This window comes from Glycine soja, chromosome 2, assembly GCF_004193775.1.
Source record: "Glycine soja cultivar W05 chromosome 2, ASM419377v2, whole genome shotgun sequence".
NCBI classification, from domain to species: domain Eukaryota; kingdom Viridiplantae; phylum Streptophyta; class Magnoliopsida; order Fabales; family Fabaceae; genus Glycine; species Glycine soja.
The window spans coordinates 2,093,763-2,117,299 of record NC_041003.1 but is presented as its reverse complement, the minus strand read 5'-3'; the positions used below and the strand labels follow the sequence as shown (position 1 = coordinate 2,117,299).

At 31.8% G+C, this 23,537-nt stretch overlaps 4 protein-coding genes and 1 pseudogene across 4 annotated transcripts; 2 read left to right on the top strand and 3 right to left on the bottom strand.

The window, feature by feature from the left end:
* Nucleotides 1-354: 354 nt before the first annotated feature.
* Nucleotides 355-2,130, top strand: LOC114379341 (TMV resistance protein N-like). Its single transcript, XM_028337985.1, has 2 exons — nucleotides 355-1,053; nucleotides 1,655-2,130. Exons 1-2 carry the CDS (start codon nucleotides 569-571, stop codon nucleotides 1,941-1,943), a joined length of 774 nt encoding a protein of 257 aa, XP_028193786.1. The 5' UTR covers nucleotides 355-568; the 3' UTR covers nucleotides 1,944-2,130.
* A 2,482-nt stretch (nucleotides 2,131-4,612) lies between these two features.
* Nucleotides 4,613-7,799, bottom strand: LOC114369425 (toll/interleukin-1 receptor-like protein). The gene is made up of 2 exons (XM_028326662.1): nucleotides 7,309-7,799; nucleotides 4,613-4,913 (listed from the first exon to the last, which is right to left on the bottom strand). The coding sequence occupies exons 1-2, from the start codon at nucleotides 7,797-7,799 to the stop codon at nucleotides 4,613-4,615; spliced, it is 792 nt and encodes a 263-aa protein (XP_028182463.1).
* A 3,603-nt stretch (nucleotides 7,800-11,402) lies between these two features.
* On the bottom strand, nucleotides 11,403-17,940 carry LOC114369418 (annotated as a pseudogene).
* A 129-nt stretch (nucleotides 17,941-18,069) lies between these two features.
* Nucleotides 18,070-20,318, top strand: LOC114379321 (dnaJ homolog subfamily B member 13-like). Its single transcript, XM_028337966.1, has 2 exons — nucleotides 18,070-18,659; nucleotides 19,562-20,318. The coding sequence occupies exons 1-2, from the start codon at nucleotides 18,277-18,279 to the stop codon at nucleotides 20,007-20,009; spliced, it is 831 nt and encodes a 276-aa protein (XP_028193767.1). The 5' UTR covers nucleotides 18,070-18,276; the 3' UTR covers nucleotides 20,010-20,318.
* A 237-nt stretch (nucleotides 20,319-20,555) lies between these two features.
* Nucleotides 20,556-21,751, bottom strand: LOC114379330 (thioredoxin H2-like). The gene is made up of 3 exons (XM_028337974.1): nucleotides 21,505-21,751; nucleotides 21,297-21,419; nucleotides 20,556-20,948 (listed from the first exon to the last, which is right to left on the bottom strand). Exons 1-3 carry the CDS (start codon nucleotides 21,664-21,666, stop codon nucleotides 20,817-20,819), a joined length of 417 nt encoding a protein of 138 aa, XP_028193775.1. The 5' UTR covers nucleotides 21,667-21,751; the 3' UTR covers nucleotides 20,556-20,816.
* Nucleotides 21,752-23,537: the final 1,786 nt, after the last annotated feature.

Sequence of the window (23,537 nt, the reverse complement as noted above, 5' to 3'; positions counted from 1 at the left end):
TATTTTTTAGAAATATACATATATATATATATATATATATATATATATATATATATATATATATATATACATATATATAATTTATTCACACGACCCTTATCCTTTTCTGCCATTTAGTCAAACTAGCTTGATGTATATCCTCATCTCCTTACTCCAAAAACTCTCCTTAATTACTTAAATATAAAATGGAATTTATTGTATTGTTTTTCATTTTCAACTTGCATTAAAATATAGAAATCAACCAATGAGCCTCATCTCCTTCAGTTTCACGCATAAAACCATTTTTTTTTTTTCTGAACCACATACTCATTTTCTTTCTTCATATATTTGCTTCTGGGGAAGGTAGCTAGAAGCTCCGTTAGCCTGAAATTTTAAAACCGTGGGCCATAGCTTAGGAAGACTAGTCTAACCTCCAGGAAGGTTCATATTCCTTTTTCTTTGTTGGTTCTCTTCCATAGCTAAACAAACTATAAAAGAAACTTCACATAGTGCTCAATTCACATCTAGATCTAAAATTTTCACACCTCATTAAGCCCTTTAGCCAAGAGTCCCTAGCCAAAAAATTAACATGGCATGGTCAACTTCCTCCTCTAGCACCCCTCATCAAAAGCATGAAGTGTTCCTCAGCTTCAGAGGTGAGGACACACGCTACACCTTCACTGGGCACCTTCATGCCTCTTTAACAAGACTCCAAGTCAACACATACATTGACTACAACCTTCAGAGAGGTGAAGAGATATCATCCTCACTTCTTAGGGCCATTGAGGAGGCAAAACTCTCAGTCGTTGTTTTCTCCAAAAACTATGGAAATTCCAAGTGGTGTCTTGATGAGCTTCTGAAAATACTTGAATGTAAGAATATGAGGGGGCAGATTGTGTTGCCAATTTTCTATGACATTGATCCCTCGCACGTGCGCAACCAGACGGGAACGTATGCTGAGGCATTTGCTAAACATGAGAAACACTTGCAGGGTCAAATGGACAAGGTGCAAAAGTGGAGGGTGGCTCTCAGAGAAGCAGCTAATCTCTCTGGTTGGGATTGCTCTGTCAACAGGTAATAATTAATTATGATCTATACATGCCTATATATGTTCAATATTCTAGTCCATTAATTAACTAATTAGTAAAATTTTGAAAGGGTTAGATTTAACATTTTAAGCACAGAAAATTAAAGAAGAATTGCAAAATCATTTAATTTAGCTGGCATTAAATTTCTTCTGTAAAAAAAGCTTGCATTAAACTTTGTTCAAAATTATAACTTAACGTAGGAGATTATACAATTATATATGGATGATTTAAATTTAATATTACTGATTACTTATAAAGTTATATAAATTTTTAAAAACCTAGTGACTTTATTCTGGAGAATTCATTAATAAAAATTTATTATTCTCACCCTTTCATACAAAAAAATCAAAAAATAAAACTATTGATGATGATGTTTTTTAAGCTCTTCATATCAAAATAGATTGAAGTGGAAAGTGAAAGTTATGTTCTTTCTGTGTGATAGATGTTAACTGGAACACCTTTTTTTCTTCTTCTTTGGATTTTAGAGTTTTTTGTTCAAAGGATTCTTGAGAATTCTATTGATATAGCTAGATTCGCGGTAACCGGCAAGTATATCAATCTTATATGGTGATTACATATATCTACAGGATGGAGTCTGAACTAATCGAGAAAATTGCAAAGGATGTATTAGAAAAACTAAATCGAGTATACGTTGGCGACCTAGATCAGCAGATTGCAAAGTTAGAGCAACTTGCACAGCTTCAGCATCAATTTTTGCAAAACATACCTTCTTTGGAAAATGTGAGAAATCATAGAGCAACTGTTCAGCGTATCACGGAACTTAAAATGGAGAGAAGTGTCCGCATGCTTCGCCTCCCTCCCGACATGCTTTCACATTTGGAGAATTCAAACAATAATAATTATTTTCCTTTGTAATGTGCAAAGAAATTAATTGTTGTTGTCACAAGTTTTAATGAGATACGATTTCTTAATTTCAAAGTCCCTTTGTAGTTTATTTTGTATTGAAACCTTTTGGAAAATTTATGTCCCATCATATGACATCTTTCTAACTTTGTAAAAAATTAAAGTTAGATAAATAGTCATTTTGTCCCTCAATGTTTAATTCGCTCTATCCTTAAAAGATGAAACTACAAAATTTAATTTCTCAAAAGTGTAAAAAGTGTGATAAATATGTCTTGTCATTAACTTTCTTCCATAACCGTTAATAAAATTAATATCTATGTGGTACGCAGGGACAAATTTGTTATCAAAATAATTGTTAATGGAGATTGTCAGCATATGGGTATATTTATCATAATATTTTTTTGACTTTTTTTCTTCCCACCCCACTGACAAATGCGTTCCTAAAAGATGAAAATACTAAATTTAGTCCCCAAAAGTGAAGTACGACAAATATATCCGGATGTTAATAATGAATTGCATAGGAGAGAAGTTATGGAAAAAGAAATTAAAAAATAGTAAAATGCAACTTAAGATTTGAACTTTTATATTTTAATTATCTATCTATTTATCCATCTATCAAATTGTTAATTAGTTTTTTAATTAACAATATAACTACTTATTTTCCAAAATAAAATAAAATTCTTTAGTTTTATGATATAAAAAAATTGAGTTACCATTTAAAAAAAGGAAAGTCTTTTATTTTTTAAAAAATCTTTTTTTTCTTCAATTAATTATTAATCTTTATTACGTTTTCTGTCACAGTATGTCAAATGAAATGCAAGGTCGCTGCAGTCCCTAAATAAATGAGAGATACAACTCTAAGTCCCAAAGACAAAGAATAAACCTTTGTATTAATTTTTTTTGTTTTTTTTAAGTTAACCTCTATATTAGTTTGAGCATTATTGTATTTTTTATTTAAATTTATTTAGGTTCTTTATTTGTTAGTAATTGTTTTTATTTGATTCATATTATGTATAATAAGTATTGTTTCAAATGAAAGCACATAAGATTTATTCAAGGGATTCTTTTATATTTGAGGTATATATATATATATATATATATATATATATATATATTATTGATTAAGAAAAAAGACTTATAATTCCACTTTAGCTTTATCTAGTTTAAATTTTGTGATATTTTTTTTATAATAATAGTTAACTAAATTCTTTTTTTTAAATAAATAAATTTGGTCCCGCGACCGGTTGTATTTTTTTTACTCAAAACTCTCAACATATTATTTTCAATTTAAATATGATGACACTTAAGTTAGAATTGTGATATGGAACAACTTTAAAGATTAAGAGTGTGAAATTTAATAGAAAATTGATAAAATTATAAGATATAAGATAAATTTTTTTTAATAGCAAAGATTAAGGTTTGACAAAGAAATAAAAATAATAAATATATATATATATATTAAAAGGAAATTAAAAAAATATATCGCATAAGTACTAAACAAATAGGAGCAGTAAATTATAAACACATAATAATAATTATAGTAATAATAATAATTAATCACAATCTATTATTAGCGTCCGAATATATTTTTTGTCTTACTTTTTATACTTTTAAGGACTAAATTTTGCATTTTAATCTTGTAGGGACACATTTGTTAGCGGGATAGAAAGACAAAAAGTCAAAAATATTATGATAAATATGCGCTTATGCTGACAATTCACGTTAACAATCATTTCAGTGACAAATTTATTCATTTGTGCCACATAGACTATTTTATTAACAGTGACGGAAGAAAGTTAATGACAGAATATATTTATCGCACTTTTTACACTTTCAAGAAATAAATTTTGTATTTTCATCTTTCAAGGAATTTGTCAACAAATTACACATTGAAGGACAAAAATGACTATTTATTCTTAAAAGTTTTACGGATTAGTATCTTAACAACATTGATTAAAAAAATAAAAAAATATTTATTATAAACATTATAAAAAATCTAAAAAAATTATAAACAACACAATTTTAATTTTTTCTATGAAAATATTTTTTTTAGTTTCTTAATCAGTAATTTTAGTACACTAATTAACATTTGCCTAAATTAAAAACGTCAATCAGTATAGTAATTTTTTTAGATACTAAAAGTTATCATTTTGGAAAGGAGAGAATAATAAATGTCAACTGCATTTTGTTGAAACACATTCAATACATTAGATATCATTTATAAGCTCTTCAATATAATAAATGTCAACTGCATTTTGTTGAAACACATTCAATACATTAGATATCATTTATAAGCTCTTCAATATAATAAATGTCAACTGCATTTTAGTCTGCAATATTTTTTTTACCATAAAAATTACTTTTATTACGTTGAAGAGTGACAACAGTACCCTACATTAGATATCATTTATAATTTTCAATACATTTAACCTATGGCTTTTTTGGTTGTCAAGCTTTCGAGTAGCTCTTGCAACTGCCGCTTAATCTCCTCTCCCAACATAACATGCTCATATGTCATTGATTATATCTTTAGTATTCGATGAATAATTTTATTAAAATGGTGACACCAAATTAATGTGTAATATATTTGGAACTCAATAAGTTCAAGTGAACACCAATTCATGTAACTCCTTCCTTCTAGTTTATTGTTTTGAAAAGTAAAAACTTCCATCCACAAAGTTTCAAAACATATTTTCAAACACACTCTTATTATTATCATTAGAATTTTCCATATATGAGAGCATATCTGGTGTCAGACGAAGCATACGGATGCTCCTCTCCATTTTAAGTTCTGTGACCCGTTGAATTGTTGCGTCGCGGTTGAGCATATTTTCAAAAGTACTTATACTCTCATAAAATTGACGCTGAAGTTCTGCAAGTTGCTCCATTTTAGTGATCTGGCGATCCAGGTCACTGACGTTGGTACGATTCAACTTTTCTAGCACATCCTTGGTAAAGTCCTCAACAATTTCATATTCTGTCCTGTACAAGAACATCACACAAAATGACACATACAATGATCTCAAACTCTCACAATAGCCACATATATATATATATATATATATATATATATATATATATATATATATATCATAGTTTAAAATAATCAAACAAATATTTAATTCTAGTATCGGAGAGACCAAAAGAGGAAATTAAAATTAAAGATAGATTTTTAGGTGAGTTTTCATGAATAATTTTCCCTTCAACATAGGATAGCACATGTCGTTGTTAATGTTATAAGTCTAATTTTTTAGCCTAGCTAGCTTAGTTAGCAATATACACACTGAATGTATGTGGACGATGATATGTTTTTTATTCTCACATAATACTTAGAAAAGAGGGGAAAAAAATTAAGTTTTACTAATCTTTGACCGAATTTTTTTTAATAAAGAACTTAAATTAAGAACTAAAGTTTGTTGTATCTTTGGTCTCATTAGGAACCAAAAGTTCTCCAATTACAGTGGTTAAAAAATTATAATTTTTGGACTTAAATATATGATTTAGGACTTAGTGTAAACATTATTGAAATATCTTATTTTTTTCGATTCCTTTCTATTATAGTAGTAGTATTTATCATATTTTTACTTTTTCTTTATCTATATCCGAGTGTCATTAACCAACTATATACGGATTAAAATAATTTTAGATTTTTCTTTTCAAACCAATTCTTTTTTAAAAAAATTAGTTATTTTTTAATAACTTTTAAGATCTTACTAACTCGTGCCTTTAAGATATTGATTAGGAAACTATAAGATAAATATATTTATAGGAACAATCATAAGAGATGATAAAAATAATCCTGGATAGCATAGTTTATTTATTAATAAAAGCATTTCTACTTTACATTAATTTATTAACCAGTGGGACGCTTGTTAGTATTTGTCTAACTTTTATTTTGATAAAATAGTAAACACCTTTTCTTTTTATCAATAATAAGTGTTGGGGAATTCGAGGAAATGAAACATCGGGAAAAATAAGGAGAAAACCAATAAATCTAAACCTTAAAATTTTGGATTAAAGTGTATTGTCAAATTTTTTTATGTGATGGCTTCAGATCCACTGATATAAATCTTCCCCGATATTTATTTCTCTTGAATTTTCCAACAATGAGAGTTTATCAGGAAGATGTTTCACAATGATATTATGAAATTTGTAATATAGTAATTATTTTCTTTCCTTTTGGTCGATAGACATAAACGTTCCGTCACATCACAGGGAGCTTAAGTTTTTTGAATTGAAAAAATATGATTAAGAGCGAAATTTCATTACATAAGTTAGGTTCTATTAGCAAAGATTAATTACTAATAAATGAAGATGATATATATTTCACACAAATACCGAGGAAAAAGAATCTACTTAATTGGTGAATCAAACAATCACATTTCCTTTTGCAGTCATAGTATTAATTTGTCTCTTCAAATGATTGAAAAAGATACCAGATAAATATTAGATAAATAGTCATTGTTGTCTCTGATTGAGTAGAGTGTTGATAAATTTATACCTAAAAGATGAAAATTTAAATTTTAGTCTTGAAAGTGAAAAAAATGTAATAAATTCATTCATTCATTAACTTTTGTCCATTACATCAATAAAAAAACTTACGTGACACATTTAGAGATGAATTTGTTAGCGTTTTACATATTCGTGGATTAAAATGATTATTTACTCAAAATATAATTTAATCTTCATCTTTTCCTCCTTTTTTAATCGTTGTAAACATAACATTACATTAAACACTTAAAAAATAGAAAAGCAAATACAAGTTAGAACAAACATAATAATAAACATAATATTGATTAATAAGCATAATCTATTTATTGTCCTAAAATTTTTATTGTGAGAATATTAGGTAGTGAAAAAAACAAGTTAGAAATTTTTTTGTAAAGATTAACTTAATAATTGTATATTTTTATTTGAGTCTCATATTTTAGATAAAATACTGTTACATTAGAAATATCAGAGTAATAAATAAATTATGCTTATTAATCATCATTACACTTATTATTATATTTGTTCTAACTTATGATTACTTATTTTAATGTTATGATTACTTTCTTATTTTTTCAAGTACTTATTTTATTGTTATGCTTACAACGATTAAAAAAGGAAAAAAATGAAAATTAAATTATATTTTGAATAAATAGTCATTTTCATCCCCGAATGTGTAAAGTGTTGACAAATTCGTTTATGAATGTCACGTAAACTCTTTCATTAACGGTAACGGACGGAAGTTAATGGATGGATGAATTTTTCGTATTTTTCCTACTTTTGGAGACTAAAATTTTAATTTATTTCGAGGACGAATTTATAAACGCTTTACACATTTAGAAACGAAAATAATTATTTACCCTTAAATATTTGAATAGAATAGAGTTACCTGGTGACCTTGTTGTAGCAATCCCAACCAGCATAGTTGGCTGCTTCAACCAAACCATTCCTCCATTCTAGCACCTTCTTTTCATCAAAATTTCGCTCATGATTAACAAATGCCTCAGCATAGCTTCCTCTCTGATTCCTTACATCGGAAGGATCTATATCATAGAAAACGGGCACTATAATATGCCTTTTGGTCCTTCCACACTCAAGTATTTTCAGGAGCTCATCCAAACACCACTTAGAATCCGCATAGTTTTTGGAGAAAACAATGACGGAGAGCTTTGCTTCCTCAATAGCCCTAACAAGGGTTATGGGTATTTCCTCTCCTCTCTCAAGGTTATTGTTATCTACGTATGTTTTGATATCTACTCTTTCCAAAGCACCATTAAGATGGCTTGTGAATGTCTTGCGCGTGTCCTCACTTCTGAAGTTTATGAACACCTCGTGCTTTTGTGAAGTAGTACTGGAGGAGGAGGAAGATGAACATTCCATATATGATATATGATGTAGTATATAGCTAGCTAGTTTTGGGTATGTGACTCTATGTCACTTATATATTTATATGTATGATATATGACAAATTAAAATCTTCGATGATGGTAAAACTCTCAATACTCCCTTTTATAGATTCATACAGATCTCTATAAGACTATAACCCAAAGAAGAAATTGAAGAGCATGAAACTGTGATGAAAACCCGGAGTTTGAATTTTGTGGTTGCTTCGTTCTAAAGTGAATGGATGAAAATAACAATAGATGTATCGGGTACGCGCATTCAGGTCAAATGAATTTGCTGGGGTCACAAAGTCAATGTTTTATTTGTGAAAAGGATATAAAAGTCGCGCAAAATTTAGGCGAATCGATATCCATTATTCGTTCAATGATTTTTATTAATGAAATAAGACAGCATGGAGAAAAGGCACGTAACAACGAATGTAAGTGATCAGCTTCAGCTTGTGAGCCTTTATTCATTAATGGTGGAAATTTATATACGTCTATACATCTGTAACATGAATCTGTTATAACCGAAAAACTAACTATTCTAACCAACCCTTTTATTCCTAACTGAAAAGCTGTTATAACTAGCTGTTATACTGTTAAGAGCCCCCCTCAAGCTAGGAATGGATGTTTATCATTCCCAGCTTGGTACAAAGGTGTTGGAAGATGGCTGGGGTCAGAGCTTTAGTGAAAATATCCGCGAGTTGCAGAGAGGACGAAACTGGAAGAAGCTTGATGAGACCCGAAGTGACTTTGTTACGAACAAGATGGCAATCGATCTCAATATGCTTGGTGCGTTCGTGAAATACGGGATTTGTTGCTATTTGAATTGCGGACTAATTGTCACAGTACAAAGTTGCTGGCTGAATCAATGTTGTTCGAAGATCCTGAAGAAGATATGTCAGCCATTGTATCTCACAGGTGGTGGATGCAAGAGCCCGATACTCAGCCTCGGAGGAGCTGCGGGAGACAGTGGATTGCTTCTTTGACTGCCATGAAACAAGTGAAGAGCCTAACCGTTGAAGCTTTTGATGTAGATGAAGCAAAGTTTCTGTGATAATCTTGGAGATAGGTTGGGGAGTGTTTTGGTCGTGTTGATCGTCTAAGGTGTGAAGGAGCTTGTTCACTTAAATGTTCGTCACAGGAGGGATGTGTTTGTATTGAGGTTTGAGGGGTGTGTTTCTCTACTAGTGGGTCAAGCTCTTTGTCGGAAAAGGGTCTTGGAGATGGTGCTGAGTTATTTGTGCTCGAAAGTTGAGTTTCAGGCAATTGTGGAAAATAATTTTCGTAAAAAGTAACATTCCTAGATACTGCAACATCATGAGAATGCAAGTCATACACAAGATAACCTTTCGTGTTTGTTTTAAAACCTATGAAAATGCATGGATGTGCCCTGGGATCAAATTTTTGCTGATTTGCTTTGAGTGTGTTGATATAACACAAGCATCCGAAAACGCGAATATTGGAAATGTCACATGGATGTTTATGCAGTTTTTCATAAGGTGAGATGTCATGCAAAAATGGTGTGGGGATACAATTGATCAAATACACAGCGTGTGGCAAAGCGTAACACCAAAAGGTAGGTGGTAAGCTTGCTTGAAACAAGAGTGATCGTGTAACGTTAAGCAAGTGTTGGTGCTTACGTTCCACTATCCCATTTTGTTCTGGGGTTTCGACACACGTGGTCTGGTGTATAATCCCTTTTGACGCATACTAATCATGCATGAAAAATTCTATCCCGTTGTCACTTCTAATTATTTTAATTTTGCCGTTATATTGGGTTTCAATGAAAGCAATGAAGTTGGTGATGATATGCCGTGTTTCGGCTTTAGATTTCATGAGGTATATCCATGTAAAACGCGAATGATCGTCAACGATGGTTAGAAAATATTTGTGACCATGCATGGATAGTTTTGAGCATGGGCCCCATATGTCCATATGCAGCAGATCAAAAGGATGAGATGCATGCGATTTGCTAGAAGAAAAAGGCATTCTCTTGTGCTTTGCATAATGACATGTGTTGCAGACAAATTTTTTATCATTTCTTAAAAGCGGATAATAGTTTTTCATACACTGTAATCTCTCAACTGATGGGTGTCCCATTCTAAAATGCCATAGGTCTATAGGGATGATATTGCACTGAGGATGAGTGATAATGGAGTTTACAGCTTTAGTGGGTATCAGGTGATAGAGTCCATGCTTTGCTTCAACTATACCAATCTTCATATGATTGTTCGTTTCCTGCAACACACAAGACGTGGAAGAGAAAATTAATTCGTAATTAGTGGAAGATACAAGCTTTGAGATTGAGATAAGATTGAACGTGAAGGTGGGTATGTAAAGCACATCGTGTAGAATTAAATTGGATGAGAACTGCACTGTTCCTGAGTGAGTGGCATGAACGTGATGACCATTAGAAAGTTTTACCGTGATCGGGCTGATTTTTGTATATGAATGAAGATTATCTAGAGAACAAGTGACGTGGTCCAAGCAACCTGTTTGGGCTGATTGGGTGCCGTGTTTCCTGCCTGTGGCTGTTGGATTAAGGCAAGAAGTGCCTTGTATTGCTCAGGTGAGAAGTGAACAACTTCTTGTGACTCATGTTGCTGAGCATGATCATCCGTGGCTCTTCCTTCTACTGCTACCACGTTGTTCACGGTGGTTCTTCCACCGTAAGATTTGTATCCCGGTGGATATCCGTGTTTCCGATAACAAACATCCACCGTGTGTCCTATTTTGCCGCAGTGAGTACAGGTCTTTCTTCCATTATTGTTCTTGTTCCTTCCATCATAAGTTGCAGGCGCCCCATGCTTCTTATAGCAAACGCTTTCTACATGACCAACACGCCCGCAGAAGTCGCAAATGGTCTTTGCCGCATTAATGGATATATCTTTGGGTTCGAAGTTGATGCTTGGACCTGTGTTGCCTAACAATTGTCTTTCTTGCTGAGCTACATAAGAAAATATTTTGGAAATGGCAGGTATGGGATCCATGAGAAGCACGTGGGAACGAATGTTAGTATATTGATCATTCAAACCTCGTAGGAATTGCATGGCTCTATCTTCGAGCTTGCGTTGCGCGATGATGGTGAAAGCATTACAAGAGCATCTGATGTTGCATGAGCAGATTGAATCGGGTCTGAAGTTTTCAATCTCGTCCCAGATTACACGCAAGCAGGTGAAGTACTCCGTAACTGAAAGCGACCCTTGTTTCATCGTTGACGCCTCTTGTTGAAGATCGGAGATTCGTAGAAGGTCTCCTTGTGAATATCTGGACTTCAAATCACGCCAAATTTCCTCAGCTTTGTCCATCCAAAGTATACTTTGCCGTATGGAGGTGGCCACCGAGTGAACTATCCACGATACGACCATATTGTTGCACCGGCGCCAAGCTCCATAGGTTCTGTCCATCTTCAGTGGTTCAGGCGCACTTTCGTCTATGAATTCCACCTTGTTCTTGGCACTTAGTGCAGTGACCATGGATCTACTCCATGAATGGTAATTAATTGAGTCTAAGACTGGAGATACAAGAGCTATGGTAGGACTTTCGCTTGGATGGAGATACAAATAACTTTCTGCGTTATTGATCGAAGCTTCATTCATGGTGGATGACTGAGGATAGGAGACGAACCGTATGCGCAGCAGAACTCTTCATCAGAAGAGCTCTGATACCATATTAATGAAATAAGACAGCATGGAGAAAAGGCACGTAACAACGAATGTAAGTGATCAGCTTCAGCTTGTGAGCCTTTATTCATTAATGGTGGAAATTTATATACGTCTATACATCTGTAACATGAATCTGTTATAACCGAAAAACTAACTATTCTAACCAACCCTTTTATTCCTAACTGAAAAGCTGTTATAACTAGCTGTTATACTGTTAAGAATTTTATCGCAACTTGACATAAACTAGAAAAATGTATTGGGGGTTTCTATTTAAGTTTCACCAATTTCGGATGTACTTCAAGTTTGACTTCCCGTTTCTTATTATAATAATAAGGTAAGAAGTGTAATTTATTCAGTTGAACTCATATTCTCTTCACAAAATTCGTGTGTTGTGAGTTAAACTACATTAATTATTAACTAATGTTCGATCCTCTTATTATTATCATTATTATTAAAATTTTAGAGAAATAAAAAAACTGAAGTTTACCCATTAAATAATATCTCCCCTACCTCCCCCAAGTCACACGGCACAAAATCTCTCTTTATTGGAATATAAATGGATTCTTTATTTTATATATTTTCATATTTAAAATTGAAATCAATGAGTTGGACTAATGCAGCCGTTTTCATTTAATTTTTTTCACGCGTAAAAGTAAAACCATTGAAATTCTTAAATAGTAGGCCATAGGACCATAGCTTAGGAAGAGTCAGACTTCTCGCCCTACCTTGAAAGGAAGATTGGTATTTCTTTCTTTGATCGTACATAGCTAAACAAGCTATATGAGGAACTTCACATAGCATGAGTTAACATGAATTCCCACTAAATCCTTTAACCAAGAGTTAACATGAGTTGACTTGTAATTTCTGAGTAAGTGTAAGTTTTACCGTGGTTACATATTATCTACAGGATGGAATCTGAACTTATCGAAAAAATTGCAAACGATGTGTTGGAAAAACTGAATCTGTGTATATGTTGGAGACCTGGATCAGCAGATTGCAAAGCTAGAGCAACTTGCACAGCTTCAGCATCAGTTTTATCAAAAGATACCTACCTTCGAAAATCTACAAAATCATAGCGCAACTGTTCAACGTGTCACAGAACTTAAAATGGAGAGAAGCGTACGCATGCTTCGCTTGTCGCCTGACATGCTTTCACATTTGGACAATTCAAATAACAAAACTAATTATTTTGATTTTTAACTTTCAAGTTTCATGAGATATTAATAATTGTTATTGTGAAGTTCCAATGAATTGAGATTTCTTATTTGTCAAAATTGTTATTAATCAATGGATATATCTCATCAAATGCTTCCTACTGTTATGAGAAATTTAAATCTGAATTAATATATATTTTATTTTGTATCCATCTTTCTATGTCAAAAAACAGTAAAATAATTGTTATTCGAGCATCAGATGAAATCCCTAATGTAAATACCCCCACACCCAAATGGTCTTTTGTTGGTATGTTTATATAGTGCTAAAAATCTAGCTTTATTAAAATGTCTCGTGCAATTCGGGATCGTGTTAGTTTTCATCCCCCTTCAGTCAAAAAATAAAAAATAAAAAACTTTCATCCCCAAGTTATTCATTGCAAGTGAAAATATTGTTAATAATTTTTTTAGATAAATGACATAACAATGTGTTATTTATTAAAAATTAAAAAAAATTGCAACCATATTTTTACTATTATACAATTTTTTTGTTAATTTTATTTTCAATCACTTATATATTAGAAAAACATAAATGTACTAACAAATTAGAAATTAAAAGCACAATTATCTAAAAATTTAACATGGTGCTACTCGGTCAAACTCGATAGGTTGTTTCCGCAAACTCATTTATTAGTTACTGTACTTTATTTAGAAATTAAAATAGTTTTATTGAATGAGGATTTTTTCAACAACTGTATTTTAGAAGTTTTTCTTAATCTCTTATCTATTTCTGTCCATCGTTTTCATCTTTATTTTAAATTTAAATTTAATAATTTTTAATAAAATTATTCATAGTTAAATAAAACTTGTATCATAATATAAATTATTTATCTAAATTTAAAACATAATTTATATGTTAAATTTTTTTATTTATATGAAATTTTTTTATTATAATATTATTATATATTTAAAAGTATTTATTTATTATAAATTTTAGTTATATAAAATAATACTTATCCTATATATCATACATGCTAAAATATTTATTTTAATTAAAAATGTAAATAAAAAATATGCTCAAGACGAACACTTTTCCCCATTCTTAGTTGCTCAAGACGCTGATTTGTTGCCTGTAAATCACGCCAAAGTTGGGTATTAAACCCACTCCCCATCATCAAATGCTGTGCTTGCAGGTTTGATAATTGCTCATGCTTGTAACACATCCATAACAATTTTTTCCACGCTGTCAACAAATAACATGAAAAAAGAAGAAGCCCCAGACAAAAACATCACAAATATGCAATCACTACCCATTGAAATTAAAAAATAATAATAAAAAAAAAGTTCATTCCATATGTGATAAATCAATGTAGAATATGTGATAAAGTAATCAAATTTTATTGAATGTTTGTATAAAATTTTTTTACACTAACATGCATAAAATCATCAATCTAGTTTTAGTATATATCAGCAAATTATGATCTAGTTGGTAAGAATACATCTTATATCTTATAAAGACATGAAGTTCAAATTTAGGTGCCAATGTGAATACGTTGGTCATTGATCGGTGGTCTGTATGTGTATATTTGGAATTCAAATAACCAAAACTTAATTTCTTGTTAAAAAAAGAAATAGAACAGGGCATGAGCAATGCCACCCAGCAACATTGGCTGCTTCTGCCAAAACACTCCTTCACCTTTTCACTCTTCTTATATCACCTCTCAATTGTTGTTCATGTTTAGCAAACGCAACCGCGTAAGTTCCACTCTGATTACGCACAGTGGATGGATCTCTATCATTGAAAACAGGCACTATAATTTGCCTATTCATCTTTTTACATTCAAGTATTTTGACAAGCTCATTCAAACACCACTTTGAAGTGGCATAATTTTTGGAAAATACAACCACCGAAAGCTTTGATTCCTGAATTGCCCTTAGAAGCACGGTTGATATTTCATCCCCTCTCTCTAGGTTGTAGTCTATGTAGGTTTTGATTTATAGCCTGCACAAGGCAGCACAGAGATGGCTTGTGAAAGTGTAGCGTGTGTCCTCACCTTTAAAGCTAAGGCTAAGGAACACTTCATGCCTTTTTTGAGAAATGTTGCTAGAGGAGGAGGATAGCCGAATTTCGCTTCTATGGTGTCCTTTCCATTGTTCTGGGCTGCTCCATCAAAATAACAATGCAATTATATTAATATTTAATGGTGACATTTAATTTTAAAAATCATAAAAATTCTATATGATTTTGAAAGGACAGCATGGAAAGGAACAACGGAAAAATCAAATCCAAAATAACTATGCCATATACATGGTTTTGAACTTTAGGGGATGAAAATGAAAACCCTCTTAAATTGGATTTATAGGGAAATTAAACTCTTTCTCAAAATTTAAAGCTGTCAAGCCCTTAATTCTAGTTGTTTACAAAACTGAAGATCGTTAAGAGTGCAATGACCCTTGAATAGCGGGGCGGTGCATATAAATTAAACAATGCATCTCAACATTTCATGGGGATGAATATTTATTTTCACTCAATGTGAAATATTTACTCATTTGTCTGATAATTAATTTTTATCAGAAAATCTGACAATTCACCGTTAATAAGATATTTATTTTTATTCACGTTTTTTTTATTTACAAAATTTTTAATCTGGGACATTGCTTATGAAAGAAAAAAAATGACAATATAATTCATTTAATTTTTTCGGTCCAAGTTACGGAAATCTAATATTTTAATTTAACTTAATTGGGAAGACAAAAATACATATAAATTCCCATTTTTTATTTGTCTCGAGGCGTTGACTGAGATGTGCGGTGGCAAGGAACATTTGTTGAATACAAAATATGTTGCTGTCATGTTTATGATATAAATCAGTGTAGTCATCTAGTAGTTGGTGAAATTGGATGAAAAATCTTGTTGTGAGGAAGTGGGTAATTAAGCTAAGTTAGCATTAGTTGCACTTTTTGCTTGTAATTTTGTAGTTTAACCAACTGCAAGCCATTGTATGTAAGCTGAAAAAACCCGAACCAAAATACAGTTCTCAATTTTCACCTTTCTGGTTGTGTTCTTTGTTGTTGCCCTCTTCTCTCTCATGTTCTTATGTTATGTGAATAAATAGAAAGTTGAAAGGAAATCATCAAAGGCGTGTGAAGGAAGTGACTATGCTGGAGCCTGGAGGTGACATGTTGGAAAATGAAAGACAAGATGCTTTTAATGAAAACATATATGCATCGCTATATCTAAAATAATTTCAGAAACTACATTAGTTGACCACTAACTAAATTCGACTTCAATTTCTATTTCTATTTCTACTCATAAACTAATCGTTGTAGTAGTCCAATTACAAGGTGCACAAGCACAATTCCCTGTTGTTTTGCACAAAAGGAAACAGGTGCAATTTCACAAACACATAATGATATGGATGAAGCAATTTAATATCTCAATGTTAAAAAATTAGAACTTACTTAGCAGGGTGCGTTGTGTTTGTCTTCGTCATACCAACTACCCAAGGGAAAAACACCAAAAAGTAAAAAAGAAAGCGACGCTGAATGTGAGAGAAACCTAATTCAATTCTATTTTATGTCTAAAGATAAGCCTAATCCTAACGCACTTCATCAATGGGCTGTAGTTTGGGCCGAATAGACCTATCAATAAATGGGCTCATCAACAACTGGGCGACGAGTTGGACCTTTGTTTTCTTGCTTTACTGCAGATACAGAAAGGCAATTACTTTCTGAAGTCTTTGAATTACTTCTGCACTTCTCATACTACTTCCGCGATGATCAATCTCGAAATAATATGAGAATTGCAGGAAGTAATTCCAAAAGTGAAAAAAAAAAACACACACACACACAAAGTAAAGGGAAGGGAATTATGAACTTAGGCACAAGCAAATCTTTTGCATTAATTAAATAAGTAGTATGGTTAATTATTTTGGATAAAAATTTCAATAAATATTTATAGGAAAATAAAATATTTCTCATTTAGAATATATAAAATTAAGACATATAAGTTGATTTTAATTTATGGAAGATGTTTGACAGATTTTATCTCTTTATTTTATTTTCTTATAAATATTTGTTGAAAATTTTATGCAAACTAGAGCCGTATTGTTGACAATTTTAAGAAGTTATCCTATTTCAGGTGATTTTTTTAATTTGTTTTACTAAATTACATTTTTCTACACAATATTATAATATTTTTATTTAGTTTGATTTCATAAGGATTCTGTGTCAAATTAGGTTTTTTTTTTTTATATACAGACCGTAGTTATCAAATTATGGTTTAATCAATATTTTTACTACATTTATGCTAAAAGTTTCCTTTAAACATCTTATAATATTCATATCATTTGTTGTAATTATAATGTTGAAGTATTAAAAAGAAAAGGTTATGTACTGACCGTATGATAAGTTTATTGAGTTAAAATTTCAATGGATCAGAATTCTTTCTGCCATATTAATTTTTTTACTGACTTTCTGACATACTAAAACATAGTTTAAAAATAAATTCAATTAATCTATAATAAAAGAAATATTTTAAATTTATTGTAGAGCACTACAAGGAAAACTAGGTCAATAAGAAAAGAAATTCCAAAGTAAAACGTGTACCCTTACGACTGCCGACTAATTATAATTTAATTTTATACAATATTTTGTATAGAAGGGCAGAAATAGTATGTGAAAAAAAAATAGTTGACTCAATTCTTTCTTGTCAGTCCTTCATTTAACTATCTTTAATATTAGGAAATGTCTGTCTATCTCAAACAACGTACATCTGTACGTCCAGATACTTTAATATATTTTCTTATAAAAAAGTCTCAATTTAAGAAATTGAATGATTAAATTATGAGATTTATCTGCTCATAGAAAATGTACAAAATAAAATAAAAAAGTACTATATTTGCCTTACAGTTCAAATCAAAATTATTCTATACTGCAGTCTGCAATCATTCAATGCGTAAAAGCTACACTAGATATTTCCGAGAAGCTTCCCTGAAATAAAAAGGAAAAGCAAAATCGATAATACTGAGAGAGAAAAAATTCAATCATAATGATAAACCATGCTGTTACTCCTGGTCATTCTCTGTATAACAAATATAAGACAATTTTAATTTTATTTTTTTTTCCTGAGATCAGAGACTGGCTGTGTGATGCACCTGGTTACCGTTAATTTAAGAAAATTTTACGTATAATAAAAAAATCAAATACAAATTCTCCTAAATAAATGACTTTCATACATGAAAATACTTTGAGACCTTCTTACACTCCTTCATCCCTAAGATTATTTCAATATTAATTTGACTTACCAAGTTGCCATTATATTACTAATTTACCATTATCCGTGTATTGGAGACATTTTTGCTGCACATGCTGTCATAGCATCAACTAGCATTAGCGATAGCAACTGTTTTCTTAACTATAATACGAAAAAAGAAAAATCAAAATCCAAAAAAACTGAAAGTACGCGTCAGAGTGCTGTTTCAGTGTTTATCTTCTCCTCTTAAATCTGTTCCAAAGCGTGATTTCCGCTACTACCTACCTACCCTTTTGCAGCCACTTAAACAAAGTCATTGACAAAAGCACACAAAGTCTCTTCCCCTCATAAAGCACTGATTTTCACGCAGAACTCAGCTTTAGTTCGTGCTTCATTAACATGGGTGCTGGTGACTACTACAAAATACTGAAGGTGAAGCATGATGCCACTGATGAAGAAGTGAAGAAGGCTTATAAGAAATTGGCAATGAAATGGCACCCAGATAAGAACCTTGAAGACCCTCTTAGGAAAGAAGAGTTTGAGGCCAAGTTTAAACAAGTTTCTGAGGCCTATGATGTGCTTAGTGACCCAAAGAAGCGCCAGATCTATGACTTGTACGGTCACTATCCCCTTAACTCTCAACGCTTCACCAAGGAATATGGCTATGGGAACATGAAGGATGCAGGGGTGGTTGAAAGCAGCTTGCTTTGTACCCTTGAAGAGCTTTACAACGGTTGCAAAAAGAAGTTGAAGGTCTCAAGGATTGTTCCTGATGAATTCGGGTAATTAACTAATCCATGCTGTTCTAATTAGTTCATTGCATGTAGAGGTTTATGTTTTTTGTTGTAAAATTAAGGTGCAGAATTCTGTGGACAAAATTTAGATACTGATTCTTAGGTAGGTTGGTGCCTTTTTCCAATCAGAATTGAAATTTCAGAGGTAGTTTATGTTGATTATATATATATATATATATATTATTGACAAATGTTAATATGTTAGTTTTTTTTTGGTAAAAATGTCAGATGGGACCCGATCTCTCCTTCCTCCCTTCTAACTTTATCCTTGCCTACCATTGAGAGATACATACAACTAGTGTCATTAATTAACATCGCAAGTCTGTGTTGACTTCAAGGCTATGTACCAAAACAAAATGAAAATTTGCTGCTAGTATGGAATTATTAAAGAAAATATGATTTTTTTTGTACCTTAAATCTAGGATAGTTTACATGGGAATTGGGTTGACCCCTTGGCCATGCCTTGGGTGTCTGTCATTTTGTTTGGTAGTCATTATCATGTTTTGGTAGGTTTTTTCTTTTGGCTTAACGCTTACTTTGCTTGATCATGCACTTTTGTGCAGTCACGCATACCTAAACATATATCTGTATTCTGTGCCCACAAGTGAAGAAAGGAAGGTGAAATTTAATTGTTTTGGGGATTTGCGTTTGCCCCCTTGATGTCATGTGTTACTAGTATGAAAAATATGTTTCATTGGTTTGTGTGAATATCAGGCTTGTGTTATGTAAAATATGTTTCTTTGGTGTATGCTTATTTCCTGTTGAACTTGGCTATTTGGATCAAATTTGTATCAACAACATAAAATTTGGAGCATATATATTTTTCATTTTTGCCTCCTCATTTCAAGTTCACTAGGAGCCCTCTTTTTTCTTTTTTTTTGTTTTGGCAGAGAGTTAAGGTCTGTAGAAGAAATCTTGAAGATAGACATAAAGCCTGGTTGGAAGAAGGGCACAAAAATAACTTTTCCTGGGAAAGGCAACCAAGAACCAGGATTTGCTCCATCTGATCTAATTTTTGAGTTGGATGAGAAGCCTCATGCTATTTTCAAGAGGGATGGAAATGATCTTGTAGTGATGCATAAGATATTACTTGTGGATGCTCTCACAGGAAAGACTCTCAACTTGACTACTTTGGATGGAAGAGATCTCACAATCAAAGTGGCTGATATTGTGAAACCTGGCTATGAGCTGGTGGTCCCAAATGAAGGCATGCCCATCTCAAAGGAACCTGGCAAGAAAGGAAACCTCAGAATCATGTTTGATGTTATGTTTCCATCAAGGCTGACCACACAACAGAAGTATGATCTGAAAAGGATTCTCAGTGATGTTGATTACTAAGCCAATTAATGGCTGTAACTATCCATTAACATCCTCTTTCACATGAAGATCAGTTTACACTGTAAATAACTTAAAAGTAATTCCACTTATCTATAAGAAGTTTGTGCATATTACAAATTATACCTAGCATAGTTGCTACTGCTACCATATATGAAGCATGATGTAGCTTTGTAAACAAGTCTATATCAATATTTTTACAGTTTTAGTAATTTTACTCTGCTGTTTTAGATTAAAGGAAAAAGAAATAGAACTATGGTTATCTGTGCATTGACTGGTTTCATTTAAATAGAGTTGTCTTGTTTGTTATGATGTGATTAGCTTGAAATTGACTTATCTGAAGATATTTCATTATTAAGTGAGAATCTTTCATGTATCAATGTCCATTCGTTTTGGTCCCATCATTTCATATTTTGCCTTTTATTTTACAGAACCTCTTCTTAAGTTGACAGTTAGAGTATTATTTCTCTGTTTTTTTCCCTTCTAAGAGAGAACTATATTAGGTGGCCAACAATAAAATTGATTGGTTTGAGATTTTGATGGGAAGAGTAAAATAAACCCAAAACAGGCCAATAATATTGATATATGTTAATAGATGCCCTTGTATATTAAACATGAGCAACTACACGTGTCATATTACATTGCATACTTGTAAAGTGTAATGGTAAAAGAATGACACATATATCTTCTCATTGGGTGAAAATGATGAGGACACCAACTTATTGCAACCTCAGTTGTTGGTAGTTTTTTTTTTTTCTTGAATTGGTTGTTGAGCATTTTGATTTTATTACAGTGCATAATCATATTTATTTATTTTATGTGCTTCTCAATCGACCTTTTCAGCTCCTCCTTCTTCACCCCCACCACTCTATCAGCAACTTTGCCTTTCTGAACGAGTACGAATGTTGGCAATTGGTGGACCTGGAGTGCTTGAGACACTTCCTGTTATCATTTATACCAAGAATTAAAATCAGTTCTCAAGTGGTGAAAATCAATTATCACAAAAAAAAAGAATATCATTTATATATTATGTATGTTGCATGAGGAATGCTGGCAAATAATAATATTCTTTTTGAGACACTCTTTTGAACACATTAAAATTTATTGAATATGACAAAATTTTGTAAGTTTCACATTATATTTAATAATTCTCTTGTGATTTTGCATATTTCAACTTTAACCAATCAAAGAGAATGTGTATGAATAAGTGTGTTAGAGTATGTTCCTAGCACACTTCATGTTGCTTTTACAATAACTAACAAACTAGGTTAAGGGGAATGAGTGACATACCGTTAACTCCTCCACATCAATCTTGATGAACTCAACATCTGTGTAATTTCCAGCAAACTCTAGGATAACAGGGTCCATGAGTTTGCAAGGTCCACACCATGTGGCTGTGAAATCAAGTACCATCTACACCAAAGAAAGACTGTATTAGAAAAACCAACTTACCAGTTGATTATGATAGTTAAAAAAGAGTGCAGCTACACAAACATACCAGCTTGTTAGTTTCTTTGGTGGCTTTATAATGAGCATTCCATTGAGCTATGGAGTGGAAAGCAAGGATGTTGGAACTGGATGACTCCTTTTTTGATGTTGAAGAATTGAATGACTCTGAAAACCTTTTAGAATACGAAAAATTATAGATTGTGGGTGCCATGTTGGTTCTTCTTCTGGCTGGGGAGTCCAAGGTTTCTTTAAATGTTTTGGACTTTGGATGATGGTAAACTGGTTGAAAAATTGGAATATATAGAGAGATTAACAAAGTAGTAGGGAACTATGTGATTTCTTTTGAAATGAATCATATTCTTTCAAGTGGGAGAAGCTGTAAAATGGACCATTGGAGCTAATTAGACAAATTCGAGAGCATAAGTGCTAGAACCAATAGCTGGTGCTAGCACCATTCAGTATTCACGTTAGTTAAATGGTCGTTCGCATGACATGACGTTATTGTGAAATAAACAAATAAATAGATAAAGTAGCCATTCGTGTTTGAGTAAATTACAATACCTATCGGGAGACTTTGTAAAATTATACAATAACCTCCTTTAGAGGAGTCTCGTGTAATATTTTTCAAACTAGAGGGGTTAGTGCAACTGTAACACCCAATTTTTTTAAAAAAAATTAAAAAAAAATTACTTAAAAATAAATAGAGTTTTAGAAAAATAATGAAAATTTTGTAATTAAATAAATAAAGAGAAATAATTTTATTAATTAAAATAATAGTTTTAAGGTAACTAAAATAAATATATGTTCTTAAAAAATAAAAATTATATTTTATTTATTCATTTGATGGAAAGTAAAATAAAGTTTTTGTTTATAAAATAATAAAATAAAAAAAATAGGATAAATAATAAGCTAAGAATACCCTAATTATAAATAGACATATTAGGTCAGTTATTTTACATTTATGATGCATCTCTACATTGTCTTTTCCTCTCAAATTTGTTTTCCCTCCTCCTTTTTTCAAAATCCTCTTTTTTCCCGCATACATTCAAATGTGTCTCAATAAAACTACGAATCCAGACTCGTTAACCGTTGGATCCTTATGAAATTTGAACACCAGAGTTATTTACTCGATCGCAGACATTTCTGGAACACCTCTAACAAAGGGACAAATAGTCCATTTTGAAAAAACTTATTGTCAACCTCTTTCAGATATGAATATACATGATTCAGAAAGGAAGAACTTGCATCAGTATCTCAATTTCAATTCAAACATGGGTTTGATTCACACTCCATGTTCTAAGAAATATTTACCATCCCAAAAAAAGGAAAAAACGGAGTCCATGTCTAAAAAAATGCCTTGAGAAAGGGAAAATGTATATAACCTTTCAACAAGATAGTGTTTTTTCAACTCTCTCAAAATGGAATCTATTCCAAACATATATACCATGGTTCCTTACCTCGACAGGATACAAATATATAAATTTCATATTTTTAGATACTTTTTTAGACCTATTGCTGATACTAAGTAGCAACCAAAAATTTGTATCCATTCAGAACTCATTTTCGCACGTCACTGTTGTTGGCATTTGCGAAATAATGTCTGTGGAGAGAGAAATATCCCTCGCACATAGCTCTTATTTTCCTGTATACACCTAAATCTATTCCATTAAAACTACGATCTAAACTCATTAACCATTGGATCATTGTGAAATTCGAACACAAGGTTAGAAATTCATTTTCTCACATCTCCACCGTTGAGATTTACAAAATAATGTTTGTTGAGGGAGAAATACTCATCGCATGCAAACAGTGCAATGAAAGCTCTAATCCCTTCTCCTTCTCTCTAACACTTGGAAACCTTAACATAGCAGCCAGAGGAAAAGCTTGGGAAATATTAGAAAACCTCTAGAGATTCCGTTATCACTGCCGGACTACACACCTGAGCCCGCTTAGAGGTAAAGGATGAGTTTATCGCAATAAAGATTATAACGAACATGTGTCCTTAGAGGATTGAATTGTGGTTTATTTTGGGATATTTATTGTATTATAATTCTTCATGTATGATTATAATTACGAGATTGT

What these genes read in the sequence shown, in the direction of transcription:
- LOC114379341 (XM_028337985.1), top strand. Translation starts at nt 569, where the DNA reads ATGGCATGGTCAACTTCCTCCTCTAGCACCCCTCATCAAAAGCATGAA. An exon ending in TGGGATTGCTCTGTCAACAG is followed by an intron (nt 1,054 to 1,654) that starts GTAATAATTAAT and finishes ATATATCTACAG; the next exon opens with GATGGAGTCTGAACTAATCG.
- LOC114369425 (XM_028326662.1), bottom strand. Translation starts at nt 7,799, where the DNA reads ATGGAATGTTCATCTTCCTCCTCCTCCAGTACTACTTCACAAAAGCAC. An exon ending in TGCTACAACAAGGTCACCAG is followed by an intron (nt 4,914 to 7,308) that starts GTAACTCTATTC and finishes GTTCTTGTACAG; the next exon opens with GACAGAATATGAAATTGTTG.
- LOC114379321 (XM_028337966.1), top strand. Translation starts at nt 18,277, where the DNA reads ATGGGTGCTGGTGACTACTACAAAATACTGAAGGTGAAGCATGATGCC. An exon ending in ATTGTTCCTGATGAATTCGG is followed by an intron (nt 18,660 to 19,561) that starts GTAATTAACTAA and finishes TTGTTTTGGCAG; the next exon opens with AGAGTTAAGGTCTGTAGAAG.
- LOC114379330 (XM_028337974.1), bottom strand. Translation starts at nt 21,666, where the DNA reads ATGGCACCCACAATCTATAATTTTTCGTATTCTAAAAGGTTTTCAGAG. An exon ending in CCAAAGAAACTAACAAGCTG is followed by an intron (nt 21,420 to 21,504) that starts GTATGTTTGTGT and finishes TCTTTGGTGTAG; the next exon opens with ATGGTACTTGATTTCACAGC. An exon ending in TTGATGTGGAGGAGTTAACG is followed by an intron (nt 20,949 to 21,296) that starts GTATGTCACTCA and finishes AAATGATAACAG; the next exon opens with GAAGTGTCTCAAGCACTCCA.